Raw genomic sequence first — 23,479 nt, forward strand, 5'->3', positions numbered from 1 at the left:
TCTATATTTATGTGTATTTTCGTAGCTTCCGTTGTTTACCCCTCCATTCTTACGGCTGTAAAATGAGTAGGCATTACACTTAGGCGCAACTAGCTCGTTTGGCAAGCTTGTAAGCCCTGCCTTATTTACGTTTGCTTTTGCCGGCCTCAGCCAATCGCACAGCTGGGCTGATATGACGCCACAGGTTCTGTTGCGGGAATTGAGCTAGTGGTTTGCATGGCCATTCCCTTTTTTTCCTAATTATATAGCTTATTTGAGCGAAGTGTGCCAGTATGATTCTAACAAGGCAATCTTTCGAACGAACCAAACTTGCGTTTTGTCTGCATGGCCCCTTGAAGGTGGTGACGAGCTCTGGCAGTGCACTGTGTCGGTGAGCTAAGGGTGAGGTGGTGGGCAGAAGCCAGTGAGCTAGCTGAGGAGCTTAGCAGCCAAGGCTCACACACTGTCCGATGGCCTGTGCAGAGGTGTACGGGGACGTCCCGCCAGTACCCTGTGGACGAGACGTGGAGCCGTGGTACGCTGACGGCATGGCACGCGCTCCAGGACGCCGCGTCCTCTGACAGAGCCAACCACGAAACCCTGCTCCTCCGCCTCCAGCCCCTGTGGCAGAACCTGTTTGAGACGCTGCTGCGAAAGGCACGCCTGCCCCTGGACGACTCGCTCTGGGACTTTGGTACGGCTTGGCTTGGCTTGGCTTGGCTTGCAGTGCCGGGCTTCAATGGATCTAAGGCAGGGGTTCTCAAGCATGTTGGTCCCAGGGAACCCTGCTAAGTTCCGTTAAGTGCCAAGGAACCCCCCCCCCCCCCCCCCCCCCCCCTCCTGCCATTTTTCATTCAGTTCATGCTACATTAACGTGCAATAAATGCAAGAGCAAACAAGGGTATCGTTTTTTGTTTCCGTCGACTTTACGCGAATGCGTACGCTAGCGGCACCTTTCTCTAAACAGGAGAAATGCGCATGGGGGTAATATAAGACCGAGATTCAAGTGCAATAGTTTAACCACGTGGCCCGTTTTCGGAGTCTGGCTGGCTACAAGCTGCTGGCGAGATTTATTGCGCAGCTCGCGCGTTTCTGTTATGTGCCGACATGTGCTTACTGACACTCGGGCGTGAGTAATGGAGGTTCCTTAGATCGATCGCACCTCAAGTTCACCATATAAGACTTTGAGACTGCGGAACCAGGGAAAATTTATCAGTGGCTCGCGGAACCCTGAGGAGGGGCCTGCGGAACCCCTAGGTTCCGCGGAACCCACTTTGAGAAACCATGATCTAAGGGCAAGTCTAATAATGGCAAAGCACCTAGGGTACAGAAACTGGACTTTCCTGAACATTTACTGAACAACACGACTTAAAGGTTGCATTTCAAATTAAAAGTTGTTATATTAGGTAACGTTTACTGATCTTTCCACGGTTTTTCTTTTGTCACCTACTAGCGGCAGCCACAAGCACTTGGGTACTACTTCAACTTTAGAGATGACGAGCTAGTCAGCTTGCCTCATGCTTGCCTCTATTGGCCCTTAGAGCAGGGGCCCAGCCACAGACCAGCTTTTGATACATGGGGCCTATGGGGAGTTTCAAAACTGGTGCAGCTTAACTCTGGCATGCACAGCTTATTATGTAAATCGTTGCTTAAAGGCAGCAAAAACTGTGTTTGGGGCAGCTGACACAACTATTGTTGAAGAATCAGTAGTTGGCTGAAAAAGGATGGGAGCAGTTTGAAATCATCCGGTCATCAAAGGTCCTTGAAACGGTACGCTTTCAAGGTTAAAAATGTTGCAAGTTTTGAAAAAGTGCTATCTGACCTGAGTCTGAATCTAATGTCACATTATGTGGTTCAGTATTACAAAGTTTGGAATACTTGTGCAACTCTCTCACTATTCTTTTAACACAAATCAAGCCTGCACATTTTACATATGCACACCGACGTTTGGCAGTTTTCATATTCCGGGTGGCCGAAGAGGTCTCCCTTGATGCGTGCACCTTAAATTTTATAACTACCGAGACTGATTTAAAGAGCTGGACCAAACACATAGAGCACTGTTCCAAAAAAGTGGTGCCGAGGAGGAAAACACTGTGGTAGTGTCTTGAAATTCAGCAGCGTATACTAGCTACAGTGTGGACCCATTACAGTAGAAGCTCGTTAATTCGAACTCTGTTAATTCGAACTGTTAATTCTACTGTTAACTCTGTTAATTCGCTACAACAACACATCCGGCAACTCGATCCCGAGTCCACACCGGACGTCCTCTTACTTCAGGAAACACACAGCGAGCAAATCCTGACGATGCCTGGGTACCATGCCTACGCCATTCCCCCAGCGCCCGGGGTGAAGGTGCGGGAACAGCTCAAGGCGTAAGCATCCTAGTCAAGAAAGGCATTACATGCATCGAGCACCCACCCATCGCTGCCAGCCCCATAGAATACGGCGTAGCGGAAATCGTGCTAGGCAGACGTAAGAGCAAAGAAAGTATCTTCGTAGTCACTGCATATAGCAATCCGAGACACTACAGACAGAGATTCCGCCACTTCTTTCGAAGACTGATCCAACTAGCTGGAAGCAACACAGTGCTCGTCGGAGGTGACTTCAACGCCCCACATCAAGCATGGGACTACCCCCGAACGACAGCTAAAGGACGGTCACTGCATGACGAGGCAGCCGACACCGGCTTCTTGCTCCTCAATGACACAACGTTCCACACCCGCATCGGCACCTCGGTGCAACGGGACACCAATCCCGACCTCACCTTCCACCGCCCGGCCCCGCACTGCGCCGCAGCCCAATGGAGCCATACGGGCCACTCCCTCGGGAGTGACCACTACATCCTCGAGGTCCTCGTCCCGACGAGTCAAGTGGTCCTGTCGGCCAAACGCCGCACGCAACATCTCACGGACTGGGACGCTTTTCGGCACGAACTCGAACAGCTTGACACCCTCGACGGCAGAGACAACATCCAGGCCATCACGGAGTGGACACAGACACTCCAACGAGTCAAGAAGCGCACCACGCGGGCCGTCGAAGTCCCCGAACAGGTGGACAGTGTAGACAGTCACCTAGCCCACATGCTCGAAGCTCGACAGTCCCTGCAACGCAGGTGGAAGCGGTACCGAAGCAGCCGAAACCTACGCAAGAAAATTGCCCAACTCAACAGGGAAATCGAAAAATACTGCGCAACTCTCTGCCGCCAACAGTGGCACGCAGTGTGCCAACAAGCCGGGGGCCAACTACATGTCGGACGCACATGGCATCTGCTCCGATACCTGCTAGACCCAGCGAAGTCCAAGACAACCCAGCGTACCCATCTCGAGCGTACGATACATCGGGCGACGCGAGAGAACGGCTCCCAAGACACGATCCGCTACCTGCAAGAGAAATATCTCCCCACCACCCCATCTGCAAAGCTTCCACTATATGGCGGAGCCGCCAACCCTGACCTCGACCGGGACATAGAACTCTGGGAAGTGCAGAACGTGCTCCAGAACCTCAATGCCACCTCGGCGGCGGGCCCAGACGGCATCACCAACAAAGAGCTACGCAACCTCCCTGACACATCCCTAGAGAGACTCACCCGCTACTTCAACCACTGCTGGCGTACGGGCCACCTACCCCAGAGCTGGAGAGACTCCAAGACCATCCTGATACCCAAGCCAGGCAAACCGCCCCATATTGGCAACCTCAGGCCGATCTCACTCACTTCGTGCGTTGGCAAGTGCCTTGAACACGTGCTCCTTAATCGTTGGAACCACTACCTAGAAATGAATCACAGGTATCCCCACACCATGACCGGATTCCGCCAGGGCCTCTGCACGCAGGATGCCATGCTCCTCCTCAAAGGGGCCATCTACGACAGGCGAACCAGCGATACCAAGGCCATCCTAGGACTAGATCTGCAGGGAGCGTTTGACAACGTGAAGCACGCGTCCATCTTGGAACAGATCTCGGCACTCAACATGGGAGAAAGGACCTTCGCGTACGTTAAAGCCTTCCTGTCGGATCGAACGGTCACCATCCACGCGGGGGACCTAGAACTCCCGACTAAGAGGCAAGGCAGCACAGGCACACCGCAAGGCTCAGTCATATCCCCCCTCCTCTTTAACCTGGTAATGATGAGAGTCGCTGCGGCCCTCGACAGAATCCCAAGCGTTAACTACAACCTCTACGCCGATGACATCACCATATGGGCCGTCCACGGAAGCGACGGTCAGATCGAGGAAGCTCTACAACAGGCGGTGCAAGCAGTAGAATGCAGTCTCGACGGAACGGGACTTAGGTGCTCGCCGACGAAATCGGAACTGCTGGTCATAGCACCGAGCCGCACTCGATGCGGAGCCCAGCCCAACATCAACCTCCACACGGCGGACGGGAGCGCCATACCACGAAAGGACATGCTGCGCGTGCTCGGCATGCACATACAAGCTAACGGCGCCAACTCGCACACGGTGCAACGGCTTTTACGCAAGGTCACTGCGGCAATGACGCTCATCCGCAAAGTCGCCACACGCCACGCTGGGATGCCGGAGGCCAGTGCACTACGGCTAGTGCAAGCGTTCGTGGTCAGCCACGTTGCATATGTCGCGGCCTACCACAACTGGACGGCGGCGGAGACCCAACGCATAGACGCGGCCCTCCGCCAGGCATACCGCGAGAGCCTGGGACTACAGATGCACTAGAACGGACCGCCTCCTTGAGCTGGGTGTGCACAACACACTCGCCGAGATTGCTGAAGCCCAACGCATGAACCAGCTAAATCGCCTCTCAAGCACGCCCACCGGTCGCCACATCCTCGACAAAGCAGGACTTCGCCCTCTCTACGATCCCCCACCGCAAGCACAACCCCTACCCCCGGTCTTCATTCGTCGCCTGCACATCGCGCCCATTCCGAAGAACATGCACCCGGGCATCCACGACGCTCGCAGGAAAGCCCGGGCTAGAGCCCTCAGTAGACTGTATGCCAACGACGAGAGTGCACGATACGTAGACGTGGCCGCATACCACGCCAGACCCGGGCAGTACGCGGCAGCGGTCGTGACAGCGACCACGGGCGTCACAGTCACCGCGGCCAGCTTCCGAGCAAGTACACCGGCGCAAGCAGAAGAAATCGCCATCGCCCTCGCCGCAACCGACCCCGGCTGCGCAGTCATCCTCAGTGACTCAAAATCGGCCATACGCAACTACGGTACCAACGCTGTGGCGGCAATCGCGGCACGAATTCTCAGCAACGCTCCAGGCTCTACCACCCGACCCTTGAGACTGCAATGGTTCCCTGCACACGAGGAGCAGGCCCCCGGGTAGACCGCGCCCGCAACCGCAACATCACTGCGGACCGGGCCGCTCGCGAACTCACCAGTCGGGCGGCCCCCCAAGCGAGGTCTCCCCCCATGCCCCTGAATCCCGGACGGAGATCCCATGAAGATGCGCCCTACTTGCTACCTACACCACTAGAAGACTATGGCACCATACTACGGTGGTACCGAGACACCAGGAGACGGTTCCCGGCCCCACACCCCAACCTCACTCGAAGCGAGGGGACCCTCTATCGCCAAATACAGACAGACTCTGTGCTCACACCAGTACTGGGCCGCCACATAGCCCCCGCAATCTACGAGACATCCGCGTGTACCGTCTGCCGCGCCACTCGCGGCACGCTGGCCCACATACTACAGTGCACACCCCAAGACCCCGCACCCTCAAGCATCCGACAGCTACCAGTGACAGTGCGAAGAGCTATCACCTCGTCAGACTACAACACCCAGAAATTAGTCGTCCAGTGCGTCCGGGAGGCCCTGGAGAGACAGCGGGTAGGCGGCGCGAGCCCCTTGGGGCCGAGCGCCGGACGCCTGACCTGAAGCTCCTAGGGCTGGCCCGGATGATGCCATCGGCGCCACCGGACCGTTATTAGTCAATAAAGTCTTTTCTCTCTCTCTTCATTCTCTGGTGTTGTGAAAGGCAGTTCGGCACAACATTTTGGTGGAGACAAACTGTGGCAGGGTGACTCGCTATCTCTAGAGGTGCACCTAGGGGAAGGGGCGGTTATGGTTATTGCACAACTTCCAATTGAATACATTAACGAGTGTCTTCTCTCTCTCTCTCTCTCTCTCTCTCTCTCTCTCTCTCTCTCTCTCTCTCTCTCTCTCTCTCTCTCTCTCTCTCTCTCTCTCTCTCTCTCTCTCTCCCCCCCCCCCCCCCCCCCCCCTGCGGCCTTACATTATGACTGGTCTGCACTGTATACGCTCGACACTGAGTAGCCGCTGCAGTCATTTATTTAATTTTTTAATTTTTTCAGAACAGAAAGATGCCCTGCGGTGCTGTCGCATGGACATCGGGGATTGCATCGTAAGTTGAAAAAGAATAGTTATTTGAATGCTCTCATCTTGGAAATCGTGGTTTCCATGGTTAAAGGGCAGGGCCAAAATTGGCACCGATCCAAGATTGCGGCACCACCCGACAGGAAAGTGCGTCTAGCCCTTGTCCATCCAGTGATCGCATTGTCTGTCCGCACCCATCCTCTTGTTGTTATTGTGGAATGTTATGCATGCCTGGCACCAGTAATCATCATAATCATCGTCAACCCGCTACAGTTAAACCTCGATATAACGAAGTCATACTTGCGGGCGAAAATTTCGTTAAATCGAGAATTTCGTAAAATCGAGGTTTCGATTTTACAGTTAATTTAACCAGTTATTGAGGTTTCAAAACCTTGCCCATCGCTCAGAAACAACTGCTATGTAGTTACCTCTCCACTTAAACCGAAATTTGTACTAAATCTGGCCGCGAAAATTGTGTGAATTAAGAACTTCAACACTTAGGCAATGGAATTTCGATAGCCGACAGTAGTTCATGTCGTCGTAAAACCGGTGCTTTTTCCGCAACGCTACATTAAATATGATAGCAGACTAGGTTTCCCCTTTTTCTTTTTTTCATTTCGGTCACTACTAAACGCCGCTGTTAGTCAATTGAACCCGCGTCCATGCCCCGTGAACTTCACCCCAGCGAGGTGCTGGTTCGAAGTTACGCCTCTTTTCGTCCGTTCAGTGGTAGGCTTAGGCGCGGCGTTGAGGGGTGCGGCGGGCCAACAGCGGAAGGGTGCTATAAAGCTTTCGAAAGACTTTTTTCATGCACAAAGGCTCTGCAGTATGGGCGCGTGATGCAACCACGACACTGGAGATAAAGCCATGATTGAGAGTTGAGCGGAGTACACACGGACCGCTTCACTTTGTGGAGCAGCGCTTACGTGCTCCCGCTAAAGCGGAAAGCTTATTAAATATCTTATGGCCAAATTTGATTAAGCAATTACTTTTATGCCTGCTGAGCCCTAAAGAAACCGATTTCTCCACATCGCAGCTGTCTAATGAACACGTTTTGACCACGTTTGGAGAGAAATTTTTTGCCACCAGCACTCGATGTTCAAGCCGTAGTGAAGAAGTCTGTAAGCAGTGCTTGGCGTTTCTTGACCAGGGTGGGCTTTACGTGACGCTCGTATGCTGACAGCGCTAACAAGGCTTGCTCTTCAACATTCGCGTGCGCCTGCGTGCCTTCGCAGAACGTCGATGGCATCCATCACTTCGGTGGCCTTCGGTTTCACCGACACTTCCTCAGGCTCTTGTTCGGAACACTTTTCGTTCCCTTGGAGTGCTCATGCTGCTTATAAGACTCATCTAATGATGGACGAACAAAATATTAATGTGGTTATCAGCGAGCACAACCTAGAGCAGCAGCACCGTGAGCAAGGATGCGTAAAAAAAGACACTTGAAGTAGACTTCGGCCCTAAGCATAGAAGGCGCTGACGTAGGCAACGATTGAGACGTCAAAATGGTGGCCGCACTATTAAACCGGCCATGACCGCTAGCGGTTTTTGAGCAGCTTCTATCATCGCTTTTATTTGTTGTCAACCACATAATTCACCGCTTTTCTTTCATTTTAGCCTTTTAAGAGTTAATGTGAGTACTGAATGTTTTCAATGTAGGCTCTGAGAGGCAAAATAAAACGTGCCTTGACCGGAATTTCGTTCTTCTTTTCTCGCCATGACTTCGTTAAATCGAAAGTGCCGCGCGAAATTACTTCGTAAAATCAAGATAAAAATACATGGATTTAGCAAAATTTTGATAGAAAACTTGAAAAAATTTGTTATATCGTGAATTTCGTTAAATCGAGGTTCGTTATATTGAGGTTCAACTGTACTGTCATTTGTTCCTCATCCAGAAGGGAATTATCTCCGTGGCGTCGGGGCTCTTCAATTTACACTCTGACTCTCCATGGGTAGTCCACAGGTAGTCCGAGGATGCCTTAGAAATGTGTGCGAAAGAAAAATGCTGGATTGCTTCTCGGAAAGCCCGCAGTGAGTCTGCAACTGATAATCAGGGCCCCACGGTCATTTATACATTTAGGTACTCTTATGGCCCAAGTTCAACTTAAGGGTTCAACTAAACCCAAGTTCAATTAAAAGGGTTCTACCTAAATTGAGGACAACTCGGAGAGCAATTGAACGGAAGATGATGGGTGTAACAATAAGGGACAAGAAGAGAGCGGATTGGGTCAGGGAACAAACGTGTGTTAAGGACATGTTACAGTAAAACCTCGTTGTAAGAGACACTCAAGGGACCCAGAAAATGTCTCTTGTAACCACGGTCTCTTGTATGCAATGTTGCTAACATGAGGAACATAGGAAAACCGACCAAACTGTCTTCATTTAAATGTCTCTTATAACCAAGTGTCTCTTGTAACAGTGTCTCTTGTAACAAGGTTTTAGTGTAGTTGAAATTAAAAAAAAGAAATGGGCTTGGGCAGGAAATGTAATGTGAAGGCAAGATAACCGTTGGTCATTAAGGGTAACAGAGGGGATCCCTAGAGAAGGCAAGCATGGCAGGGGGTGGCAGAAGGTTAGATGGGCAGATGAGATCAGAAAGTCTGCAGGAATCACTTTGTTGCAGTTAGCACAGGACCGGCATAGTTGGAGATCTATGGGAGATGCTTTTGCCCTGCAGTGGGCGTAGATATGTTGGTGGTGGTGGTGGTGGTGGTCCAAGTGGGCATTACAGGAGGGGGGAGGGAATGAGTTGAAATCCAGTTAGCATACAGTTTTGCAAAAAAAAAAAGAAAAATCAAGGCAGCAAAGCTTGCATGGGAATGCCGTAAAGTATGTGGTATTCATGTTCCTGTCCCTCCCTCCCTTACTCATTCAGATGTCCTTATATGGCCTGCTGCACGAGTCCCTGCTTGCGGCGCTCGGAGCCCACCTCCAGGTTTCCATGCTCGCGCTGGAACGCGACGACCGGAACTGGCCGCTGGTGGAAGCCTGCCTGCTGGCCCTGCAGGCGGTCGCCGAGAACGTCTGCCCCGGCCAGGAGGGCTACTTGGGTCCCCAGCTCCGGGCTGCCCTGCCGCGCCTGGTCGCCCACCCACAGCTGCAGCCGGCAACCCTGGCTTGCCTTGGCTCCCTCGGGGCCTGGCTACAGTTGGGTGCCCCCTTTTTTTAAGTGCAGAGCACTTTAGGGCTCGCCTTGCCATCGTAGCTTGCTCGCTGGACCCAAGTAGAGCCACATGGCATTCCATCGTATTGGCTGTTGTCGCGGCGTCCCACAGAGGCTTCGAAAGCCAGGCGGTTTATGTAGTCATAAGCGTTCGTGGACCGCTGGTGCTTGTCATATATCTCCCTGTTGTTTAGCGCAAAAAAAAAACTGCGGGTACACACGAGGCAAAATATGCGTAGTTAACCGGCAGCGCCCGCGTTCATTTAGTTAAGAGCACTTGTTGGGCTGGTTTTTACGATAGCGAAAAAAAGTGGCAGTGCAACGCCGGCACGTGTGGGAGGAAAAGCAAGCACACAAAGAACAGAACTCCTGCTGGCGCAGTTTCAGATGGGGTGCACGAGCACTGCGAAGGCGGGAAATTTGAATTGCATTGGGTGGTAGCAGTGAGCGGATAACGGCGCCACAGCCCACTATGGCAAATCACAGCTCTGCACTTCCCACAGCTTTCACATTGAGTGGAACGGCTTTAATTTTTTTTTTTTTTTTTTTTTTTTACTGTATCTTTGCTATGCCTGCCCTGATGTTTTCTCCTGCTTGGAAAAAATTTAGAGCCCAGCTTCCAGTAGTGGAGACGGATGATGAGCTAAGCCGTGTTGGTGGATAATTATGTATTGAGTTGCGCATGGTGGCTTACTAAAATGCACATATGCGTAAATTCCTCAGAATTTTAAATTAGCTGTCGTTTAACTTGTTTTGGGATAGTTTTGATTAAATGAGCGTCGCATTCATTTTCTGTAACCATACTCCCCTATTGACAGCAGACAAGACTTCTGTAACATTTGCAACTTCTTCGTGAGCTAAATAACTATGGATAGTCGACAAAACTTGGTGTAATAATAGTCATCCTATTGGCCAGTTTTTTTAGAGAGTTTTAGCTGACCGTTTTTTTACGCCCCACTCCACTCCGGTAGCAAGCAGGAGCGCCATTGCGCTTGCGTGGTGCGCTCCGGCGCGAGCGGCAACAAAGTCTACACCCATTACAACGGACCCTCTTAATCCGGGGAAAAAACATCCGCTGACTGGGGGAAGGGGGGGTTAATGAGCGCAAAAAGGGGTATTTGACCGGTATTGCATATACATACTATAGACACTTTGTTCTTTCTACATGCGTGCAGCACCTCTGCACAGTGGGCAAGGAATCGCTTTAACACTGTTTCCAAAGCTTAGCACCGGCACTTGAAAAAAGCCTAGTGCGTGCGGTCAAGTGTGTGAACATGCATGGTAAGCTGAGCAAATAAAGCAAGAATATAACTTGGAGCAATTATTACCAGCTACAAAAATCAGTCATGGCCATCAGAATTAGCTAGGCTTTTTTAAATCCCTTCGTGACGAGGCAGGTTTTCCACAAAACCGTTCGTCAAACAAATCAGATAGCTGCCTGACGTTCCCCCGAGGCAGCTGCCACATTTTTAGGGATCTTAGTCTGGTCATTGAAACAGCTGATACGAAATAATTTGATAAACAGCTGTGAAATCGAAAGTTAGACCAGTTGGACTGCGCACGGCCACTGCCAGATCGCACACAATGTATGGGAACCAACACCCCTATTTGAGACATTTCTTACCTTTTTCCCCTAACGGAACGGGAACGATGCATGCTTAGGAATAATAAAGACCGAACTTCACTGAACCCGAGTTCGTGCCGGCCCCGCGGAAGTCCAGTATAAACATTCACTCGAAACAATTTTCGCCTAAAATTTACTTGTTGTAGCCCATAGTCTGCTCTAGCCGGGTCCTTTATGAGTGGAGTGGACTCCATTTAAAATGCATGGGGAGCAAACAAACCCACAGAAATGGTATGTTGCAACAAAGTCCGTTGTTGCCAGATCCGCTGCAATGAGCGTAGACTGTACCGTAGTGGGGCGCGCTTTGCTTGCCGGTCTCGCTGAGTGCAGCTTTCTTAGTTCACTGATGGTGTCCCGTCAATAAACTAATGCATTTCCCCACAGACCGGTTGGTCGACCGAAGACCTCTGATAAGATCTCTAGACACACGGCGTATGCATGAAACCGGGCCTCCATTGTGTCAGAACGGTTACTTGAAAAATCGCGAAAAAGGAACTTCTCTTAGGTGATAAGACAGTGCATGCATCGATCATGAAGGAAGAGTACAAGAGTGTACCTTTATCTCGTAGACCACGTGTCGCTATACATTTGTATCGTACGTAGATGCATCTAGTTAGTGCGGACAAAATCATTGCAGGGGTTCGTTCTTAGTTTGCGATTTGTGTCTTTGAAGGTTTGGCAATCAATTGGGCGAACTTTTGACGCAGGTTTGATGCGAGAAAGCTTTCCCGCTTCTCTCAACTTTCTTCAGGAAGGGACGGCAAATTTTTTTGATGAATGGGGCCTATGGGGAGTTTCGCAACCGGCATATATCGAGCAAATATGGCCGCGCTGACAGCTTGCGTCTTCCTTGTGGTGCAGGGACCCCGAGCAGCTGGGCACTGTGCTTCCCGTGCTCCTGTCGGGCCTCGAGGCGGGTCCCAAGACGTCTCTGGCGGCCTCGCTCGCCCTCAAGGACTTGGCCAGGGACTGTCCCGAGGCGCTCCGGCCTCACACCCAACCTCTGCTGGAGGCCACTCAGCGTCTGCTGCTGGGACGGAACCTGGGTCCCCGCGAGAGGGTGAGCCCTTGCGCGCACACTCGTCGTTCTTACGGCGATCGTCGTCGCGTTGGTGTCGATTGAGAGAATAAGCTACAGACTTCCAGTTCAACCTCTCCTAGATCGTCGGAGCCGGTTATTTGCCCCGAATCTTCATTTTCATTGGCACTTACCCTGTGTCCCCGGTAGAAATTCTGTTGCACAAATGATCCACCAGTTGGCGTTGCACATCACGTGGCTGGATTTGTCTTAATTGATGCTTGCATTGGGGATCCTCTAATCCATGTTGCACGTTTCCTATCCCGTGAGTGTTAATCGGGGATTTCTTTGTCTTTCTTCAATGCAGCCGTTTGCCCTGTGTTGTTGGGACATCACGGTGTGGCTCGGTTCGCCATTTGGTGGGCACAAGATTTTGCAGGCCTCGTCATTTTTGTCAGTGCGGGAGGTTGGCCGAAGGGCTAGCTTTTAGCCAACTGCGTTTACTGTCGAGTAAAGAACAACTGAATGTCACAAGGGTATTGATTGCTGTAGGGCTCCTGATAGTTTAAAAAGAATTGCAACCGTTTTTTTTGGGGGGAGTGCATGTACTCTAACACACATGAAGGGCAGCATTCATATATTTGGGGTAATTGCAAAGAATTTCTAAATAAATTGGTGGAAATTTTTGAAATCTGAAAGGAGGTGGCACCATGTAGCGTCTAAACATGTAGACAGTCAGGTAGCGACACTACCTGACTTTTGTGGTTGCCAGCATTGGCTTTGCCAGCATCTTAGGGCTGGTAGATCTAAAAAATTGGGCCCATCTCCCCGCGAGGGGGACTCGAGTAAATGCGTCGCATAGGGGGTGGGTGTATTGCGTCAACGTTTAGTGTTTGGGGAGTTGGTGGTAGTGAATGCGTTGTATCAGCAGCTTCTTGACGTAGTTTGAATGAGTCAAGGATATAAGGCGCGTTCGTAGCCTCCCATTCTGTGTCGGCTTTGTGGCGCAGTGGGTAGAGCACCAGTACAGTGCCTTCCGCCCGCAGGGTCGAGGGATTGAAACCAGGCGCCGGATAGTATTTTTTTTTTGTATAGTGTAGGGGGAGGGGTGCGGACTATGACGGACGTTAACGCGGGTGACATCTTGAGTTACTGAAATGCTCTGCATTTAAAATTCCGCTTTCAAACGTTTCGAACGTTCTCAGGAAAGCAGTTTCGGGTCAAGTTGTTCCAAGTGATGCCCTTTCATGTGGAATATAAGCGTAAAGTGGTATCTTTTACCTGCATCGCATGTACATGCTACAAACAATTTGTTCTTTCTGCATGCCTGCAGGATCTCTGCACAGCGTTCACGTGGGGGTAAAGAATCGCGGAACGCTGTTTTTGAAAATTAGCACTGGCACTTGTAAAAGGCCTCCCATATGTAATCGAGTGCATAGAGATGCACGCTAAGCTGAGCAAATGAAGCGACAGTGTAACTAGGAGCAATTACTAACCAGCTAAAAATCGTTCATGGTCAGCAGATTTAGCCAGGCACTTGCCAAACCCCTTCAGGGCGAAGCAGGCTTACCTGAAACCGTTCATCAAAGAATTCTAATCGCTCCCTGACGTTCCCCCAAGGCAGCTTCCACATTTGTAATGATCTTAGTCTGGTCAGTAAAACGGCTGATACGAAATAACCTGATGAAGGACAGCTGTGAAATGGAATCTTAGACCAGTTGGACTTCGCACAGTTTGCGGCGAACTGCACACCACGGAACCGTCCCCCTGCTTGAGGCATTTCATACCTTTCCATCGAAGGTAACGGGAACGATGCATGTGTGACGATGATAAATGCCGAAATTTACTGAACCTGAGTTCTTTATTGCATAAAAAACTGATATGGGCAGGCTCGATCTCCGGGTGTGCCACTTAGCATATTCGACAGTGCCGTTCTCCATTCTCACTGAAGTTGGGGTTTTTGGCAGCGTCCTTGTTCTTGACGGCCGAGTGGACCATACTTCTGGCGATGGAAGCCTTTTTTTTTTTTTTTTTTGACAGCTTTAACTATCTTTCGTTTATCAGACAGTGAAACCAGCTGCCCTGCTGCCGGTTGCCAAAAAGAAAAAGAAAAAAAAGAATGGCTACTGGCAGTGGCTTGGCTACACCAATGACTTGTTCTACGGCGACAGTTTTACCAGACATTGTAGTTTTTTCGCCAAAATAAACAGAGAAAACGCATAACGGGCGCCGGCGCCCCGGAAGTTCGCTATTAACTAAGATTCAGTCAAAACAATTTCCGTCCGAAATTTAGTCTCTTCTAGCCGATAGACTGCCATAGCCGGGTCTGTTATGAGCTGAGTGGATTCCGCTTAAAATTCATGGGGACCAAACAAACCAACAGTGACGGTGTGCTATAATTGGGAGTCCGTTGTTGCCGGATCCGCTGTGATGAGCGTAGACTGTATAATGCACTACCTGGGCGTATTGGTTGAACATGATCTAGGGAACGACACAGCAGCTGGCACACAGACAGTAGGAAGAAGACTGGACATACACGAGCCCTTTTGTCTGCGTGCCAGCTGTGCTGTCTTTCCCACCCAGCGTTGTTGCCAGACTGGGGGTAAAAAAGCAGCCAAATCCAATTTCCAGACACGACTGTTCAGCCTGGCGGGCCAGCTGCTGGCCTCGTGGGAGCCCCCGCAGTGCAAGGCCTGGCTGTCCGTGGTGCTGCCGCAGCAGCTGCCCTCGCTCCAGGGGGAGGACCAGCCCCGCGTGGTGCAGGCGCTGCAGGAGCTGGCCGCGCTGGTGTCGGGGCTGGCGGCCCGCGAGGAGCCCCCGTCCCTGGTCGACCCCCTGTTGGCCCAGCTGCTGCCCACCTTCCGCACGGTCGCCACACTCCACCAACAGGACGAGCTCGTCGTCGACGTGAGTGCGCTGCCGCGTCGCAGCATAGCCCCGCTGTATCTGGTGTGTGTACGCTGTAAACTACGTGTAACAGTTCTTAAAGGGGCCGTGCAGACAAAACACAAGTTTAGTTCATTTGAAAGATTGCCTCGTTAGAATCACATACCTGCCAGGTTTCCCGAATTTTCTGGGAGACTCCCGAATTTTCACGGTTTTGTACGATTGTACGACCGAAACAAAAATCTCCCGAAAACGCACCCGTCTTTGGCCAAATCTTTTTCCCAGTCTGGCCACAATGCGCCGGAGTTATACCTGACAATCCAACCCGACACCAATCGGCATCGTTATCAGTGGAGTGCTTAAAAAGCGTAGTCTGCCATGCGCAGACGGTGAACCTGTTCGTCCCATTGTTAGTTTACTGTTAATAGAAGCACAGTGCCACCGCCGCTTTCATTTACGCACGAGCACGGCCGTTCTGAAGATTTACCGAGTCTCCAGTGGTGTAGCTTGTTGTTAGTTCAGATGAAACAACGAAACAGTTCAGTTCCTGCTGTTTTGTATTGCGCATGGCAGTAGTATTTCTAGGACTTTCTGAAAGGGGCGGCGTCAGCCACGTCGAACATTTAAGTGGCGTAGCTTGTTGGTAGTTTGGTCAAAGAAACAGTTCATTTCCTGCTATGTTGTAAGTAAATAAAAAAAATGTGTGTAAGGTTACCCATTCTGCTGTTGCTACAACTCCCCCCCCCCTTCGCCGGTCAGATCTCTCTAATGCCATCCCGGCAAACCTGGCAGGTACGGAATCATACTGACACCACTTTCAGCGTAAACTTCGCTCAAATAAGCCATACAAATAGGAAAAAGGAAATGTCATGCAACCCAGAAGCTCATTTCCTGCAACAGAACCTGTGATGTCATATGGGCCAGCTGTGCGATTGTCTGAGGTTGGCCAAAGGAAGCACAAATGAGGCAGGGCTTATAAGCTTGCCGAATGGGCTATTTGAGCTTAAATTTAAATGTAATTTAGAGCAGCAAGAATGGTGGGGTAAACAATGAAAGTTACGAAAATACACGTAAACATTGAAGTGCCGATGCACCCTGCTGTTGGTACTCTACGCACTACGCTTGTTTTAGCTGCACAGCAGTCTTCCGCTTTGAAGTTGTCTTACACACCACTGGCCGAAGGGCGTAAGCGGCGGTGTATTACGTGACCCCATGTTTCACGAAACGATTACTTTCTACCGTAGCAAAAACAAGCCAAATGCAAATAAAATCAAAAACAAAGCAACGACGGACAACGGTCTGCGGCTGCGTATGGTAGCACCATCCGGGAGGACTGACAGTGAGCAAGGCTGCAGAGCCTGATGACGCAGTGGAACTTTATTTGAATGCCTGCACCTGTGACTTCATGGCAGACGTCACCGAAACACACGACTTGGCGGGAGCATCAAGATTTTAACCTAGATTGATTAATTTCTCAGTGAATACGGCATCGTTTGCTGCCGGACAAGCGCTGGGGCACTATAAAACACGGAATCTTTCGAATAAAACGAACTTGTACCCCTTTAAACACCTACAAAGTGTCGTTATGACAGACGGTTGTCTTAAAAAGACAGACAACCGGTTTTTGTGGAGTGCATGTCCTCTGGCTCGCATGAAAGGCAGTGTTTTATATAGGGGGGTAACTGCGAGGTATTTCGAAATAAACAGGCAGAAATAATTTTAATTTTGCACTTAACTTTCTGAAGTCTGAAAGATGGCGCTGTGTAGTGCCAAAACGTGATGCTACTGTACGTGTCCAAGCGACTCCGTCGGTTTCAATGCATGATTCAGAAACCACATAAAGGAATAGGGAAAGGAATAGGACTGCACATTATTGTTGTTTTAGCCGGAGATAAGGTTTTAAATCTCCCTTTTAATCTCACGTGCAGATAAAAGTATGTTGCTGAGCTACTCTATGTCATGGTTGCCAGAATTCTTTTTGGCAAGACACGCATAGCTGGTAGATCTGCAAATTCCGATTTCAAAAGTTCTAGGGCGCTATCAGCAAAACCGTTTTTTGGGTTAGTGTTTTAAGTGATGCCGTTTCACTTGGAATAGAGAAAATGTACACAACAAAAATGGGTCGTCTGTCCCTTTTAAACTTTTTTACAACAATATGATTGCCAAGAGTGTATAGTTTGTCTGACGGGGAACCCAGAGGCCTACATGCCACTTCTAAAGTGGGTTTACAGCATTCTACTATTTGTAAATACTGTATCCCTGTACGTTCTCAAACCTCAAACTTAATTTCTTTGTCCATTTAACTCACCCTATGGGCTAAAGGGTATAGATCTACTAGGAACTATTAAAAATATTTTAAGAAAATTGTTATTCGCTTTGAAAGCAAACAACACTTTTTTTCCAAGGCCTAAAAATTCTAACAGCAATTCTTGACAGTTATAAAAATGTAGTGTGTGTGTGTGTGCTGTGCGTTGGCCTTGCCCCCAGTCGATGAAACATGCTCCATTATCTGCCACTTATTAACCCTTTGATGCCGGATTTATGAAATAGGCCGCAAAAAAATTTCTTCTTTTTTCGTGTTTCGGCTTTAAACAGACCCCGTGATTACATTCCTCAGTTGTGTTATCTGGGATGCAACTTAATCGCCGACTTTTAGGTTTGGGTTTTTGGTTTTTGCGTTGCAAAAAGATTGGTCTGCTGTACAATTGGATGCATTAAGCTGTCATCAAAAAACCCTTTGAAATATTCAGTATGTGCTCGCACAGTATCTCTTTCAGGAACAGTGGTATTCCTGGATGGGACTTCCTGCTGTTCTTGACAGTCTGTTTTTTTTTTTTTCACTTCACTGTCTGTTTGGCAGAGGCAGCTGGCAAAGGCACCACGTCACCGTTTTCATTGTCACTGCTTTGACGGGGGCTGTCCCAAGGGCGCAGCTCGTGCTTGTGCATGAAGATCGTAGTCAACATCGTCGTAATCACTGTCACTAAGTCAGCTATCGTCACTGTTATCCTCCGGTGGCAGGCGTGTGCGAAGCCCTTTTCTTCCATACAACGATCTGACATCTATCCTCTGCCATAAAATAAAAAAACATCATACCTACAGTCCCCGCAAACTGGCTAAATTGCCGAGTGTCGCGAATTCGCGACATACCACGGAAGCAAGAAGCATGCAACAAAAAAAAGTAGTTTTCGACAATGTAACACCTCATGGGCAGTCTCCTGAATGCGTGCAAATAGAAAAAAATTGGAGGACCTTGTACTCACTATGGTTAGATAGAAAACGAGGAAGAAGTGAGAGCTGTCGCACGTGGCGCGCGCAGTCCGCCAACCGATGAACGTACTGAGTTTATTTTCAACACCTTATACGAGATGGCGCAACCTGTCTGGAGCGCAACCACCACCTCTTTGCCGCAAACACATCACAGCCGCCGCTGAAGGCAGCAAAGTTTTCGCGAGGTGGTTGGCTAGCTTTATTCAGTATGTCGCGAATTCGCGACCAGCAGCAGTAAAGGGTTAAAGGGACACTGAAGTGATATGTAAACATTGCGGGATTACTAGCGCAAATTGTAGTCCGGAGTCCCCAGGCCATGTTTCGACCACTCTAGGCGCGTTTACGCGATTTTATTTAGTAGAAAAACCAATTCGAAAATGCTGTCCTCCTCTCTTTACGCTCGCCCATTTTCTGTGGCGTTTTCGTGTGACGTCAAGAGGGGATGAGCTGGCAATTGGCTGCGCCACGGCTGCGCTACTGCACGGCTCCCCGGCCGACAGAGTCAGTCGGCCCAGCGTTTCGTCCGCCGGCCGCCGGCGGGTCATCGCAATCAAGGAGGTTAAAAAAAATTGCTTGGTCGCAATTTGTTCGCTTAGTTGAAACGAAGCCAAGACACGTTTGTGAATGGAAGAATGTGCCTTTCTTTACTTGGTTTGTTTGTACACTGTATCTAGCTCCAAGTCAAGGTCGCTTCACACAAGCGCTGCACAAGCGCACATGCGACGCTTCGCTGACTGGTACGCCAGTAGGAAAATATAAGGCCTCTTGAAGGCGGGAGAAGAGTCAGCGAAGTCAATATAGGTACTAAGGAAATAAAATCAACTGATATTTTTACCGTACAGCGTAAAACTAGGGCGCGGGAAGCACTTTTTTGCGCTGGGCGAACAAGCACAGCGGTCAGCAGCACGACTACGCATCTGCGAACGCTTTTCCGTCTACGAAATGCGATTGCTAGACGTGAGCTACTGTGGAAACTCGGGCGACGCTTACTGCACGATCGCAGTACAACAAATAGTCACCTGAGCTGCTTGAAATGCCAAAACTAAATAAAAGTGTAAACCGGTTATACAATATATACCCTATATTAGCAAGGCCTTCGCGGCCCGCTCCGTGGCTCAGTGATCTGGGGTGCTAGGTATGTCGCCGCAAATGTTTTGCAAGTCACGAGTTCGAATCCCCGCGGGTACGTGCTTTTTTTTTTTTTTTTTGTAAGTTAACTTTTTTGTTTTCCGCCGATGTTTTCTATATTGAGTTCACCTTTTTTTGGGCCGCAACGTTCATGGCTACAAGAACTAGTTCACAATACGCGCGCAGGCTGGCACTGGCGCGCTAGCGAATTCTCGTTGGCGTGCTGTTGCCACAAGCACCGACTGCTTGCAGGCAGTGGGCACATGCCAGAATGAACAGACCCTTGGCCTGGTGCGAATACGCTTTTTACGATACAGGCCTGAGGGAGGCAAGCTCCAAATATGGGGGAAAAGCGCATGACATTTGAACGTCTGCGGGTACGCGGAGGGCGTTCATGCACTGCGTAGGTCTTGGCTAGTGAATGCTACGACTACAAGCCGTCCTGGGAGGCTTATCTTGTGCATTTTACAGCCGACAACCTGGCAGAAGCGCGGTACGATGATTACTGAGATATTGAGAATGCCCATCCAACAACGCCATTGGTTATGTTTTACAGAACCGAAACCGAAACCGAAACTTGTTTGATTGCTAACCTTGGGCATCGTCCAATCACGGCGCCCCTCCTCCCAACGTCACAGCCTTAGTTGGTGCGGCCGCAGCAAACCGCGCATGGTAGTTTTTCTTCTTTCGCACTTTGTAAAATAATTACCGATTTGTCAACCGGATAAACGATGCAAAGTGTGCTAATTTGAGCCAGTCTACGCAGTGCAAGCAAAAACGGGAGCTTGACAAATTCACTTCAGTGTCCCTTTAAGCTGCTTGGCAGCAGGAGGCAAAGGAGACAAAGTAAGGAAGCCTACAGAGCCATGGGAAAAAGGGGGATAGGCTTGTGCAACACCAAGTTTGTACACTTGGGGATGGAGTGCGAGTGGGGGGAAGTGGACCACAAACTGCTTGACTGGGCAACGCGTGGGGTGTTGCCAACACACAGACTGTACAGGGAGGCCATCAAAGTGGGAATTGTGTGTTACAGAACTGTAAGTTTATGGGGGAGCCTCAATTTAAGTTGAACCCTTTGAGTGAGCCTCCAAGTTTCTGCCTTAACTCTTTTGCTACCGCCGGAAAATTGACTAATTTTAGGGGTCCAAGAAAACATTTTTTTTCCTGCTAAAAAATTGGTTAGCCACTAATTGCTGGAGCACAAAATGCAGATTATTTAACGGAATTTCCAATAATACCAGTTTTTTAAAGGTTTTTATATATCATAGTTGTAAAAAAAAATATCAAAACCAAAATTTTTGTCAAGTTGTTGAAAAAAATGATAAAAAAGGAGTCGTGTATATCAAACCACCGGTAGTAGAAAAAAATTAGAATATACATTTTGTAGGGAAACATTTCAAAAACACGCCCTAGAAAAAATGTTGACTTGATGATTGTAGGGTTTAACGCGCCGACGCAACGCAGGCGATGAGGCGCGCCGTAGTGGAGGGCTCCGGATTAATTTTGACCACCTGGGGATCTTTAACGTGCGCCGAAATCTCGTACACACGGACGTTTTTGCTTTTCGCCTCCATCAGAAAAGCGGCCGCCGCAGCCGGGAATCGAACCCGCGACCTCGTGCTCAGCAACAATAAGCATGATTGAGTTGACTTGCGCGGAACAGTTTGTCAGATATAAAAAAAAATGTTGGCATGCACGGTGCTCGTGTCATGCGGTGAAGCCCAACCTCCAATTCAAAATGTGTAATTTCAGGTGGTTTTCTGGAATAAATCTGGCGGTTTGTCATTATCAGAGGCACCAGTTTGCCCCCACATAACAAAAAAACATCTTGTCAATGGCTGACTTTGCATTTACAGCGAGCACAATATTTGGGACAAGCACGCAATGCGGAAAAAAACATGCATGAAGTTGAAAACGAAACGCCGTGGCTGACACTTGTTGTCGTTCACGGTCAGTTATCTCTGAAAACATAAAGCTGAGCTTTATTATCATCTTCTTACTCGCAATTGTAACCTTGCTCGCAAAAATTAGGTACGATGAGCTAGAATCGTGCCCTGCGATCTTTGGCCGAGTAGCAGTTGCGCGATGAAAAAGATCAGCACAACGAGCCTCCTCTATTGTAGTGCCACCTAACATTTTTCAAATGAAACAGTACAAAAACTTATCAGAGACTCCGTCCGAATAGACAGTTCAACTAAGCAGCAACATTAATCACGCGGATATACCTGCGCATGGAAACGAAACTGGAAGGCGAACAGCTGGCAGTGTAAGGCTGGTTTGAAGCGCTGTCCTCGGCGGAACAGATATCTGGCGACTGGGTGTGACCTTTTGACTTGCATCTGAAGTTCTTATCGCAGAAATCGGGTTAGGGTGGGGGGAAATCAGGAGTGCCGTGCTTTGTTCGAGGATCAGTCGCGGACGCTTCAGGCGCCATGGCAGGTAGCCTTGAAGTTGGGTAACTAGTAGCGCTAAATATGAATTTCGCGATGCAGAAACGAAACCGAAACTGTTGTAAACTGTTTGCGAATGGTCCTGGGGTAAGTAGAACTACCACAGTACTTAGAAAAATGTGCGCAAAGGCAATAAAACTGCCTAAAATCATAAAGTAGCTTTGCAACCAGGCGTTGCTTGACGTTTTCAGCCGATTTCTGGGATTATTACTGTCAGAGCGCGAACCTGACAATTGAAAATCGTTTGCTAGTTCCCCATTCACGCCCTGATAGCAAAAAACAAGCGCCGGTGCAGAGTAATTACGAGTTGCACGCATTTTTCGTTGGTAGCCGTGACGCGCGATGACCACGCCCCTTTTCCACACCCAGGTGATTCAAAAGCGTGTCAAGAATCACGTTTCCGTTGCAAAAATGAAAACAAAACTGATTTTGAAAGGCCATTTTCTGATCTAACTCCGAACAGCTTTACTTGTTCGAGAAACACCTGGAACGCTATGAAAAGGAGCTCCCAAAAGTATCGATCAAATTGATCAATTTTGATAGGCGCGGTAGGGAAAGAGTTAAGTTAAACCCTTTTAGTGAGCTTCCAAGTTTCTGCCCCTTAGGTGAGTACCGGCAATATGCAGCTGTCATACACTTTCTTCTGCAGGGACAATGGTAGGCTGCCATTCATCATCTGAGAATGCCTGCCGAATTCACTCCACCACATGGACCACTGGACTGAGTGAGCAATTGAACGGAAGACGATAGGTGTAACATTAAGGATCAAGAAGAGAGCGGAGTGGGTCAGGGAAGAAACGCATGTTAAGGGCATATTAGTAGAAATTAAGAAGAAGAAATGGGCGTGGGCAGGGCATGTAATGCGAAGATGAGACAACCGTTGGTCATTAAGGGCAACAGAGCGGATCCCTATAGAGAAGGCAAGCGTGGCAGGGGGCGGCAGAACGTTAGATGGGCAGATGAAATCAAGAAGTTTGCAGGGACAAACTAGTCGCAGTTAGCGCAGGACCGGGGTAATTGGAGATCTACGGGAGAGGCCTTTGCCCTGCAGTAGGCGTAGATAGGCTGGTGATGGTGATGGGGAAGCCATCAAAGTGGGGACCGTATGCGAGCTCCAGGTGATTAGGCCTAGCCTCTCCATGATGCAGGGCCTGTGCGAGTGTGCAAAGCGGGCGGCCATTGCGGTGAGCCCTGCTGGCGGGGAGCAGCTGCTGTCCCTCCTGATTGAACTGCAGGAGGCGTGTCCCCAGGTGGGTGTCAACTCTGTTGGGTGCCCTGTGTTCCAAACCACGTTGTTCGCGCACTTATCTTTGCTAGCACTGCACTAGTCCTAACAAGTGGTGTGCCTCTTGCCATCACCGTTTTCCAGTGCAGTGGCCATGTACGGTACACTTTTGGATTTCCTGAACGCTAGGGAAGTTTACTTCTTCTTCAAATTTGCTTTAGTATTGGGCTTAGAAAAGCCCACAAGATGGGACGGTGTAGCTATCCGCAGTGACAAGTCATTACACGTTTTCCTTGTCTTGTTTGATATGTTGGGATTGGCAAGAATTAGTTAGGAGTGAAGCAGAGCTTTTTTTTTTTTTTTTTTTTTTTTTTTTTTTTTTTTTTTTTTTTATCTCTGACTTGAAGGAGCTG

General features: G+C 49.4%; 1 protein-coding gene across 2 annotated transcripts in view; it reads left to right on the forward strand.

Annotated features, from left to right (window-relative positions):
- Cdm (importin-13-like protein cdm) overlaps positions 1–23,479 on the forward strand; it is a 79,570-nt gene that overhangs the window by 42,204 nt on the left and 13,887 nt on the right. The window contains exons 9-14 of one of the 2 annotated variants that reach the window (XM_077693783.1): positions 463–673; positions 6,281–6,330; positions 9,178–9,449; positions 11,951–12,149; positions 14,739–15,014; positions 22,990–23,091. In XM_077693783.1, coding sequence (XP_077549909.1) covers positions 463–673; positions 6,281–6,330; positions 9,178–9,449; positions 11,951–12,149; positions 14,739–15,014; positions 22,990–23,091 — 1,110 coding nt within the window. The remainder of the gene's footprint in view (positions 1–462; positions 674–6,280; positions 6,331–9,177; positions 9,450–11,950; positions 12,150–14,738; positions 15,015–22,989; positions 23,092–23,479) is intronic. The other variant, XM_077693784.1, reaches the window with a different exon arrangement.

The sequence above is a fragment of the Haemaphysalis longicornis genome, unplaced genomic scaffold, assembly GCF_048455015.1.
Source record: "Haemaphysalis longicornis isolate Haplotype H1 unplaced genomic scaffold, Haemaphysalis longicornis Haplotype H1 scaffold_12, whole genome shotgun sequence".
Classification (NCBI taxonomy): Eukaryota; Metazoa; Arthropoda; class Arachnida; order Ixodida; family Ixodidae; genus Haemaphysalis; species Haemaphysalis longicornis.